The sequence below is a fragment of the Leptinotarsa decemlineata genome, unplaced genomic scaffold, assembly GCF_025532065.1.
Source record: "Leptinotarsa decemlineata unplaced genomic scaffold, Ldec_3_MD MMD2_tig00026307_RagTag_RagTag, whole genome shotgun sequence".
NCBI classification, from domain to species: domain Eukaryota; kingdom Metazoa; phylum Arthropoda; class Insecta; order Coleoptera; family Chrysomelidae; genus Leptinotarsa; species Leptinotarsa decemlineata.
Genome location: NW_027412681.1, coordinates 3,478,120 through 3,490,575, shown reverse-complemented (window position 1 = coordinate 3,490,575; position 12,456 = coordinate 3,478,120). Strand labels below are relative to the sequence as shown.

The window sequence follows — 12,456 nt, the reverse complement described above, 5'->3', positions numbered from 1 at the left end:
GGCCGTTCCCCTATCCGCCACCTGGGGACGCGCCCGATAGGTAGCCCAACCCACGGGCTCTGTTTAACATATTCGTTTTCTTCTACACCAACTTGGATATATTAAACAATCTTTCAATATTGACATGGGAAGTTCACCTTATTTGCAGATGACACTATCACACTTTGGAATAGTAAAAACACTTATGAGTTGCACAAAATAATCTCTGCCGACTTGAAAAAAGTTAAAGATTGGTGTGATTCAAACATTTTATCTTTTAACTTAACTAAAACAAATTTATTATCATTTAGAAGATCAATCAACGATTTTTTTTTGAAGACATCACTGGAATCTAAAATTAACACTAAATTTCTAGGAGTGTTCATCAACCAGAATTTAACATTTATGGATGATATTAAACAACTCACCAGAAAAGTCTCCTCTGGCTGTTATGCGGTTAGAGTGTTTTATAAAGAATTGGGGTTCAGCACTGCAAAGATGGTGTACTATGCGCTCATAGATTCTCACTTACGTTACGGAATACCATTTTGGGGAGCATGCAGTCCAACTTTATTTGAAAGTCTACAAATTTTACAGAAAAGGGCAATGAGGTATATACCTAGGAAACCTTAAACCAAGAGACTCCTGTAGAACCTTCTTCAAAGAACATAATTTTCAAATGGTAACTGCATTATTTATACTGGAATATGTGTGTTTAATAAATAAGTATGTATTCAATTTAGCTGCATTCTCTTCCCATTATAACATCCGAAACAGCAGACACACTCTGAAACTCACTGTACCAACTATAAACATCGCCAGAGACTCCATAATTTACAATGGTGGAAAAATGTACACAATCATTTGCCTATGGACATAAGATCTGCCAATATAAATGACTTCCAATTCAGGAACTTAGTCAAACAATTTCTATCTGATAGACCCTATTATACTTTGAATGAATATTTGACGATAGCTTTTAACTGACTTACTCATATTTTTTTATCTTTACTTATTAAGGAGCTCCTAAGTTGTTACTTTTTATGTCTACTCTTTTATAAACTTGACTTTTACTCTTTTATATATACATATCTTTTATATCGTCCATTTTAACATAGTTTGTACCCATGAACCATTTTTATTTTAATTTCATTTGGTATGAATTGCATTTTTTTAAGTATTTACAACCCAAGCTTTGTCTACAAGAATATGTCTTATGATAATAAAGCATATTATTATTATGTAAATGGCATATGAATCAAGAATTGCACAGTAGTTGCGTTTTTTGTCAATTCCCCCATTCACCAGTAAATGCTCTTTGTTTATTTCAGTTGCAACCATTTACTCCCTCCCAATGGTGGGAATCTTTGGAATACAGTAGTTGGGAACGCGATATCAAAAATTATTTTTTTGATATTCTCAAAATTATTGATACTGTCAATATCATTCTTGACTTTTCTTTGGTATGATTGATTCTGGTCATTGAAGGAAAGCCATTTTTTGTAGATGAATCAGTCTTTCACTGACTTTTTCTAGGACTTTCCTCCATTACTACTTTCAATGTTTTCAGGTGGAAAGTTCCAGAAAAGGTCAATAAATAATTTCTATTATTCTACTGATGAAATATTTCTTAAAAAATTTGGAAGCAGGATTAGAAAAAAAACACTGAATATTAGTTTCAACAGTTTAATATCACTCTATTGCTTTAAGTCAAACATCCAAACTGCTTCCGAATGCAAACCATACAAATAATATATCACTAAACACTACAACGAGGAAAATAAGAAAAGTATGTAACAACTAGAACCTTATATAAAATTACACAACTCTAGACAATCGAGAAGAATTCTATTGGCACTGAATTTCGCCCCACAAACAACGCATATCTTAATGTATCTGCACTTTCGGGAACAAAGCAAGGCACTTAAACAGCATGGGATCTGGCCCCGGGCTACATCTGCGCGTCGTTCTGTTCCTTTTCGCGCTGCCTCACAGCCACAGCTGTCTCTACCAAGAGGTAGAGGCACTTGAACTTGTCATCGTCTTCGGCTTGGTCTGTCCTCAGAGGATCGGGACTCGGGGGGGCTCCCATGGGATGAGTCGGCATGACCTGCACCTTCGGCGTAGCTATCATAGGGTGCGCTACCTGAGGCATGTGCGAAAGTTGCTGATGGGGAGCCGACCAGTATTCGGTGGTGGGCTTTTCTTCGAGATTTCTGCAATAAAATGGAATAAATGAAAAATCAGGTGGATACCAAAATAATTTTAGGAGCTGGTAGTGGATTTCGAAAAGAAGTGCAATAAAATAAACGGAAAAAACAAACACATACAATAACACATCTCTGATATGAAAAGTTACAGAAATAAGCATAGAACTTCTTAATATACTGTAACCGTTTTCAAAAGCTACTCAAAAGTTATGAATCTATTCAAAAATTCTCAAATGAAACATTGAGACTGAAGACAAAAACAAAATCCTACAAATCAACAAATTATTCAACATTATTTACACACAAGCAACTGCAGAAGCATTTAAATTAATAATTACTTCTGATTAACATCAAATAACAAGTACATTTACATACCAACATAATAGTCATGAATAAATCATGAGTATCAGTAATTTACTCTAGTCGAGTGAGGGAAGTTTTGTTTAAAATTAATTATAGCACTTTTGCTATTTATACGTTGCGACAGAATGTAAAGATTTTTACGATTTGCTAAAAATTAATCCATACGATCCTAATGACTTGTTCTCTTTGAATTTATCCCTTCGATACATTGATTGATAATGGAGTTTTCTCAAGCATATTGTTTACTGCTTTTTCATTTGACAACATTGAAACAAAAATGTTTACAAATGTTCGGAGTTTTATATAATCCAAAATAAGTAATAATATACAACAAACATGTTTAAAAAAATAATCTACTTCAGTGTAATATATTAGAAATTACACACAAAATATAGTAAAGTTAAAACTTATCCAGCTATCTGTTTATGTCTGTTAAAATGTAGTTTGTTTTTGTTTACCAGCTGTCACCCCTCTACGACAACAACCCTCAAAAGTGCAATTTCTAACACAGTTGGACAACACGCAGTGGAACTGTAGTGGAACTTGAACCATCATTCCACATAACAAACGATTTTATGAGTAGAACCAACTACTCATGCCAACCCAACCGGCTACTATCCAAAAATAACATCAACTCACAATCAACAGTAAATAAGTGAATAGCATAATGGTAATAGTGTTAATAGAGCATGAAACAAGAATACAAACAAAAAACATTTTTGCCATTTTTTGGTTCCAATGTGCCTCCATGCAGGCCTGTCATGATTCATTGGAACTAGTCATGTTTTTTAACTTGCTTAACCTTAAATTGTGTATGTGCACGATACCTTTTGCCATCAACAGCACTGAAGAGGTTAAATTTACTACCAGATTGTCTGAATTTACTTCTCGTTTTTTCTGCAGGGCCTTTTGAAAAGTGCAATGTACAACAAATATTACAAAAATGTTATTCTGGTAATGATATTTATTAATTTCTATGAATATGAATATTCTGCAACAGGGAGAAATGAGAAAGTTTTAAGTAACCTAAGTTACTTACTTAAGCAGTTCAAGTAACTCAAAAACAGGTTCAAAAGTGTATATAAGAGATGGAAAGAGTGCAGAATGATTTGATCTCTTTAAAAAATGGGTTCAGGTTAACATAATGTTCCTTTGCAAAATATTGTCAGGGCACTTTTATTTTCTCAAATTATCCAATTTGATCAACTTGATGGTCGATTAAAGAGATACAAGGAATGATGAAAGTGTCTTCGTTGTATACAAGCACTCAACAAATTATGGATCCTTTATCACGAGTTCTTAGAGTGGCCAACGAACCAAGTTTAATTTTTTTTCATGACTCTTCAGAAGCATTCCATTATATAGTGACAAATAGAAATTTTGTGATCACACAAGATATTCTATTCATACTAATAAATAATTGTACAATTTAACAAGTAGTAATTCATTGTTAAAGTAAACAGTTTTATTTGTGGAATTATAAAACAACGATAAAAATAAAGTATTTTTAGTTCAACATTAGACATACAGAATAAAACTTGATCATGACTTGAAATTAGAAATTATCAAACTCACCCTCTGTTAGCTGGATGACTCGAGTCTTTGGGAACTCCATAGCGAATGACAGTTTGCCAAGGAGTGAACTTCTCTTCCTCGCTAGGGCTAGAGCTTTCGTATTCTGCAAATTCATTAGGGCTGTCCTCTTCAGATCGATACATCAAAGTCATGCTGTCTTCGTAATCGTGGTCTAGGCGGATACGCTTCCCCCCTATGGCCTGCAGATCACCATTCCAGTTGACTGTAGGTTGTTCTACAAGTCCAGACATGCCGCTCAGTTTCTTACCTCTTCGAGATATGGTATAGTGCAAAGGGTCATGGCCTTCTCTCCTGATCATTTCCGGTAATATCCTTCTTCTGGCGTTAATGAACCAGTTGCACACCTGCAAGACCGTGAGGCTTGCCTCATGCGAAAGCGTGAGCTTCTCTGCGTCACTCGGATAGGCATTGAAGCGATGCTCGTACAGCCACCTTTTGAGGATTTTCACAGAGTGTTTCGGAAGGTTTCCTCTTCGTTTTCGAACCGCAGTGCCTATACCATGGTTCACCAAATTAGACAGCTGGTTCTGCTGAATCAACTCCTCGTGATCATGCTCAGAGCCCGACTCATTTTCATCGGTGCTGCTGCTAGACTGAAATCTTTCTCGATCTGTAAAATATGTATTCATGCTGATTCGAAAAATACTTTCAAAGTTTGGGAATAAACAAATTCATCATGACAACACCAAAAAAAGTGAAGTTACTGACAGACAGTTGAAATTGACAATTTCTCTGCCAACTTTGGCATTGATGCTTGTTTTGATGCCTTTGACATCAATGGTTTATACAAGGGGGCCAAAATAATATCTTCATATGTTCCTGCTGCAATACAGAAAAAATAATTTCATTTTTTTCAGATCATATAAAAAACGTGGTTTTGATAAAAAAGTATTTGGAAATTGCCTATTGATTTAATAAAAGTTTGGTGTAGTGATAATGTTCAATTGAAGAGGGAATTTTTTTAGGAGAGATTAGTTTTTGGGAAAGCACCTTTTGGTTTTTCACTTGAAACATGAAAACTTCAGAAGAAAAGTTAAAAAACAAAAACCCTTCAAAAAGATGTATAGATGACAATACATGTTTCTTTCAGATATGAATTGGAAGAAATATCCATCCGAAACTAGATTCAAATATAAAAATAATGAATTACAGGGAAAAAACTTTTTCCTATATTGTTATCATGAATGCTTGAAGTACAATGAGAAAATGATTTTCATGTAATTCAATGTTCATATTTGAAAGTAATCAATTCGGTTGGATTTTTTTTTCAGTTTGTATGTGAAAAAGCTTCTGTGTAATATGTATTGGTCATTATCATCTATAGAACCATCATCATGCACCAAAGAAAGAATAGTCGTTTTATCATGTTCTGAATCCCCTATGTACACTTCTACTATCACAAGAGCCAGTAGCAGAAAAGTTTACACAAATAACAAAAAATGTGTTCATAAATGATGTGGTTTAGGTCCCCCAAAAACAACTTCCTATTACGCCACTGTTTGTAAAAATGTGGAATCACTATAACCCATAAATAACCATGGCAAGCTTGTTGTTTAACCACCTTTTTTCGAGAAAGAACTGACTCACATATTTCTGGAAAATACTGCTTACTCATTTTCAACACAATAAATGCACTATAATATACAATCGTACTACATTTCTTGAACAAAACAAAAAGCGTTAGCTTCTAACTTTCAAAATGCGGTAACAGCAACAGAAAAACACGTTTTGAGTGACAGCTGACAGTAAAATGACATTTGCCGGAGATGGCTTCCTCGTGGTCTCGTTTTTAAAGCCGCTCAAATCTAGTGTCATTATAATTTTTGGATGTCAGAATTAACCGTAATAAAATTTCAATTCCAATGCTTTGAAACCGTACTTGAACCTAATGAATATTTATTTACTAAAGAGAATGGGGTTACTTACGATCATTCATTTTCATATTTGACAAGTTGACACTGAAGAAATATTTTACGTAATAGCCTTTTAACAGCTGAAGAAGTTGAAGCACCCAAAATCCAAATAACGAATTTGACGTCTTAATGCATTCACTTTGAAGTTATAAAATGAGTGACATTCAAATAATGCCAATACTTCAAAAATGGCATTCAAGAATTTCTGTAGCACAACACACAATAAACCTCAAATCAGCTGAATCAATTTTGGCACTGGTACATTATCTCACAACAATTATTGAAATCCAAAGCTCACTGGTTTTTCTGAAACAACTACTATATAAGTATCACGCGTGCTGTTGACAGTTCTTATGGCGGTCAAACTAATCGGACAGAGACTGTTGTTGTTATTCAATTGAGCGTTTCTTATTGGTCAAGAAAATGACATTTAGAGTGACGTTTCTGGTATTTCCGTTACACAATCTAGCGCCAAATTTGAAACTATACACATAAATACTTTCAATTTTTGACAAATTTATCATCATGTATGTGTTTGTCTGCTGGAATAAAATATAAGTATTACAATATTGACGTACCAACATAAATATCCTTCTCTATCAACAAGAAACATTACGTATATTGCAATGAACACTTACGTCAATACCTATGACTCATATGAAACGATGTTGCCAGATTTCAATAACCGAACAATGAGAACAACCACAAAATTTCTTGCCGCGAGTGGGTGCTGAGGGGTATAAGGTTCTTTCGTTGATTTTTTATAGATGAAACAAATTTACGCGTCTAGAAATTGAAATGTTACTCAAAGAAGAAAGATTTGAGACCAGTGATACTAGAACGGACCATATTAAACACCAATGTGGCAATTATTGCGGCCTAATGTGAGTTTCCTAACAGAAATGGTGATGAATGTTATAAGCATTGAGATGAAAAATATTATTACCTGAATATTCCACTGAGTTGAATCGAAGCGGAATTTATCGAAAGAAAATACAGAAATGATATGTGAACAATAAATCAATGAAGATGACTAGCGAAAAAAATTCAAAAAAAGGATATAGGAATGAATATTTCAAATCAAAACTATTCCATAATGTTTCGATTGCTCAGAAGATATTCATGATCACTGATATCACTTCAGCTAATAAGTAGTTTATTCATCTTCATTTTTATTGTTTTTATTTTTATTGTCCTAAACATATTATTCGTCTCATTTGATTATTTCCTTTCATTTCAGGTCACAATCAATTTTTTTTCTTCACAAATAAGTGTTTCAAGAGGAAGATCAAACTAGTTTAGTATTCCTCTTGATGATCGAAACACATGTCGAGGTGTTAAAATAACGCTTTGGTGTTGGGAAAAAATTCCAGTAATATTCATTACCACACCGAAGGTTCCAAATAGTACATCACAAGTAATAAATCAATTGTTTTCAAGTATATAATCCGTTACATCCAGCTGTTGACATACCGAACACATGCTTGTGAATACGGATGACAACAAATATTCCGTACTTGTGATTTGTGATGCACTGTTTGGACCCTTTGGTCCATTTTTAACACCTCGACACTTGTTTGAATCACCAAGTGATCATTTTCAAAAGGAAGATTAAACTAAATTAGATACAGTATTTTCCTTATTTATACCCTAGATACCTCTGCTAGGTACCTGTGTCTCAATTGTCTTAAATCAATTTTTAAAATATTGCCTTATCTAACAGTTTGGTAAATCTGACACTAACATATTATTTCAACAAGCTATATAGTATTATACTATTAGGTATTGGTCCACTATCATAATTCATAATATTCCGTATACTAATATTTGAATTTCCAAACACTGTCCCTACTCCACTTACACATTTGAAGTGCAACATAAGTGGAGCAACAACTGTTCTGAGTAGTTGATTGATTAATGTTTCTGTGACCACAGGCACAGAAGCAATAATCTTAACGTTCTTAACTCAAAATTTATTTAATTGTTTTCACCCTTTATAATAGTACAAGCACCAAAATTATAAATACTCATATACAATTTAAAAATTGAAGAAAATGCTAAAAATGAGATACAATTAAACATAGAGATAATTGGCGAGAATGATGAAAATAATACATATTAAGTAATATATGTTGAAATATGTTTTTTCCGGAAACCAGCTATCGCACCCCTACGAATGACAACCCTCATCAGATGTCGAAACTTGTGCGAGCTAAGGACTAAGTGAATACATTAAGAATATGCTGTATAATTAATTTTTAAGTCGCTCTCAGAAGACATTTGTATTTTGATAGGACTATACCTGCGTGATCTCTAGGTGTAGATTATTTTCATTGAACTATTCAAGCGAACGATAAAAAGGAGAGTGGTTTGTATGATGGAAAGAAACATGTAAGTGAATCTTCTCGAGAAGTTTCGAAGCGACAAAGACGGCCATTTTGTGTCCCTTTTTCGTAGACGCATACGTCGACTTGGTTGTCTCCACGTCATTCTCGGGCTTAGTTGTCTCCATTAGTCTGTGAGCACTGAGCAAACATAATGAGATAGATAGTTAGTTAGAAAAAGTACATACCTAACTCGGTATACATTAAAATTATGCTATTTAAGCAAGAGTTTTCAGGAGATAATTAGTTTTGAAGAATCCATCGTGAGAGAAACAGTAGAAAATTCAGCAATATTCAAGGCACTTGAAATTAAAATTAAAACAATGCTCGAACAGGACAAGCGATGTGTGATATTTATAGATGAGATGGCTTTAAAATCCAATCTTTTTTTTGATACAGGATGTGATGAAATCATTGGTTTCGAAGATATTGAAGAGGCAAATAAGAGGAATTCCATATGTAGAAATGTTCTCGTTATTATAGCTAGATGACTTTATTCTCCCTGGAAACAACCAATTGCTTTTTTTTTCATTGAATCACAGCTACCAGCAAAAAATCTACGTGATATTTTGGATAAGTGCATTTCTAAATTATCCAATATAGGTATGCATGTTGATAGCATTGTGAGTGACATGGGCTCTAACTTTTATGAGTTGTCAAAGTTATTAGGGGTCACTTTAGAAGAATCTGAATTTGAGCTCGGTGGTAAAAAACTTGTTTATATTTTTGATCCAATTCATTTGATAAAAGCCACTAGAAACAATTTTTTAAAACATTCATTTCATTTTGAAGGCAAAAGTACATCTTGTTCTTTTGTGCGCTCTTTTTATGAGCAAGGCATAGGGCAATTTTATAGATTCACACCAAATCTTACCAAATCACATATCAATCCAAACAATTTTGAAAAAAAGAAAGTGAGTCTAGCAACACAAGTTCTAAGCCGTACAGTTGCCAGTGGAATGAATGCATTCGTGGCAATGAACTTACTTCCTGCTTCTTATTTTGGTACAATACACTTAATACAATTAGATTTTTTTGAAGAGGCTCTAACGTTTTTGAAAAATCTTGAAATTTTCAATTCAGAGGACAAAAATGTCACAAATCGAGTCAGATTTAGAAAATGTTGGATTATTTCCATGAATAGTGTAATTAAAATATGGTATGAGCTTTCCAAATCAAATTATAAATATTCAAAAACGAGACGAATCAATTCAGATTGTCTTGGTGCTGTAAGACAACAATGCGGAAATAATGTTAATCCGACCCCCATACAATTTCAAAGGGCATTCCGGAAGTTGTTTTGCCAAAATTATTTTCATTCCAATCATATGAATTGTAAGAATGATTTAGATGATTTATTAATCAGTATACAATTCACAAACGTAAATGATATATGTATATCAGATGAGAATCACTTTTCTCCAGCCCTTGCCCTTCCGGATTATGATTATAAAAATGAAGATGTATGTACTCAGAATTCATTCATTTACGTTTATGAATACATTTTAAAAAAAAGCTCTTCAAGTTCAAACATGTTATGTGTGTCACTCTTTCAGCACGAAGTGCAGGACTGGATGTAAATCGTCTGTTCAGTTATTTTAAAGCTTATACTACGGAAAAAACATGTTTGGAAATTTGCGCTCACCACCACATGAATTCATTAATTCAGTTGGAAGGTTTATTTAACAATCGATTTACAGAAATTTCTACTGGGAGAGCAGTTTCGAATATATTATTCAACCTAATGTAGGATGTAGATTTTCTTCATCCTCGTGAAAATTTTCCAAAAATGTACATAATTAAGCTATTCATAAGAATGACAATTTTTTATAGTATCAAATATACTAACAGAGATATCAATAATACCAAAGGTAAAACTGTAAAAAGGAAACTTAAGATTTTGTCACATTTTTAAATTAAGAGGTTTTAGTAAAATATCTTGTTTCATCATTTTTTCATTCGGAACCTTACTTAATTAATCAATCAATCAAACTGTACTTTATTGTCCAAGAATAATTATTCTTATTGACAAAGTGAATAAATAACAATGAAGTGGATATCCACTGTGTCCAATACATATGAGACAAAAAATATGAAAATATAAAATGTAAAGATGAATAATTATTTATATACACATATATACACATATATATATATATACACACACATATACATACACATATATATACACACATATGTATAAATAAAATGTCCATATAAAATGTCCTAATAAATAAGCACAACCATGACAAATAGAATGATAACATTCACTCACATATATTCGAAACTAATTACAAAACAATATCTAGACATGAATTTGATACCTATATCTTTATGCAGATATAAATGATTAAAAATGGTCATTGTAATATTCCTGCAGGTCATAATACGCTTTTGAAATGAGAAATACTTTTATCTCCTTCCTGTATTTTTTTTTATTTCCGATTGTTTTAAAATGTTCAGGCAAATGATTGTAGATTTTTTTGCTTTCGTATATTATTGAATTTTTAATTTGAGTCGACCTAGGTATTGGCAGGGAGATATGGCAGTTATTTCTGGTGTGCCTGGGATTTAATGGGTTATCATTTGATAAATGTCGGTTGTGAATCAAGCATACAGTCTCCATAATGAAAAGGCATGTAAGCGTAAGAATTTGATGCTTGATGAATAGTGGTCTACAGTGATCCCTTGCTTTGGCCTTGTTCAAATAACGGATTGCTCTCTTTTGTAGAATGAACACAGAATTCCATAAGGTTTTCCTACAAAAACCCCAAAAGGGTAGTCCGTATCTAATATGGGATTCTATGAGTGAAAAATATGTGTTTCTGCCAATAGCTGTACCAAGCTCGTTTGTCACTACTCTAATAGCATAACAGCCCGATGCTAGTCTTTTTTTCAAGGACGTTATATGTTCCACAAACCCTAACTTTCTGTCAATGTGTATGCCCAGGAATTTAGTGCTCGTTTTGTTTTCTACTTGATGTGTTCCTAAGACCAAGTTTTCGAATTCGAATTTGAAGGTAATTATATTAGTTTTTTCCACATTGAAACAAAGATTATTTGAGTTACACCAAGATTCGATTTCGCTGAGTTCATTGGAAATAACTGTTTTTAGAACATCCACATTTTTTCCATGCCATAGGATAGTGGTATCGTCCGCAAATAATTAGAACCCTCAGATTGTATTGATGTTGTTAATGAAAGTTTAAGTTAAGATTACATAAAATATGAAAACTCACTTCTATTCATCCTTAGTGTACTTATTTATTTCAGAGTATATAAAATGATTATATAATATAAGCATTATTCTATTATCATAACTTTATTTTAATTTTATATCCAATGAATTGGATTTATAAAATAAAGTAATTTAATTTATTTCTTAAAAGCCAATTCATCATAAATAATAATAAATTGGCAACATAGTTGAATATTCTCTATTATTAGTGCGAAAGTTGTTCAATTAGCAATATAAAAATTGAATGGAGTAAGATTCCCTTCACACTATAATTTTATATTTTACAGTGAGCCCACGTACTATACAAGAACGTACGAGTATGTATTTTTATTAGTGTGTATATCTGAGAGGTCATTTTTCTCAGTGAACCAGGTTGTTTATCACTCAAAATCGTCGGTTCGGAGTTGGGACACCGAACATTAAAGGATCCGACGTTAATGTCGCTTCTCTGTGGTAGGTATTCTCGGACAGTGTTCCGAACTAGAAAACTGAACACACTTCAGCAAATTTTGATGCTTTATAAAGCTCCGATCAGACCTTCTGTGGAGTATTGTTCTCATGTATGAAGCTCCGCCCCCAAACATACCCTGAAGTAAGATTCCTAGAAACCCTGGTGTTGGTAACGCTTAGATTTTGTTTTGAACTTTTTGAAGGAACCACCTGTTGCTTTTAACAACACTTACGAGGTTTTCCCAAGATGGCGCTATTCTGAATTGTTCGAGTCCCCGCTGAGTCAGTCAAATTAATTATTATCTGTCATTGTCAAAAAGAAT

General features: G+C 33.1%; 1 protein-coding gene across 3 annotated transcripts; it reads right to left on the bottom strand.

Annotated features, from left to right (window-relative positions):
• Positions 1 to 1,651: 1,651 nt before the first annotated feature.
• Vis (vismay) lies at positions 1,652 to 6,450 on the bottom strand. 3 transcript variants are annotated; one of them, XM_023173833.2, is made up of 3 exons: positions 6,075 to 6,450; positions 4,128 to 4,758; positions 1,652 to 2,195 (listed from the first exon to the last, which is right to left on the bottom strand). In XM_023173833.2, the coding sequence occupies exons 1-3, from the start codon at positions 6,088 to 6,090 to the stop codon at positions 1,931 to 1,933; spliced, it is 912 nt and encodes a 303-aa protein (XP_023029601.1). In that variant the 5' UTR covers positions 6,091 to 6,450; the 3' UTR covers positions 1,652 to 1,930. The 3 variants fall into 3 exon arrangements, with proteins under 3 accessions (XP_023029601.1, XP_023029600.1, XP_023029602.1); XM_023173832.2 differs by lacking the exon at positions 6,075 to 6,450 and adding an exon at positions 5,736 to 5,888; XM_023173834.2 differs by lacking the exon at positions 6,075 to 6,450 and adding an exon at positions 5,760 to 5,778.
• Positions 6,451 to 12,456: the final 6,006 nt, after the last annotated feature.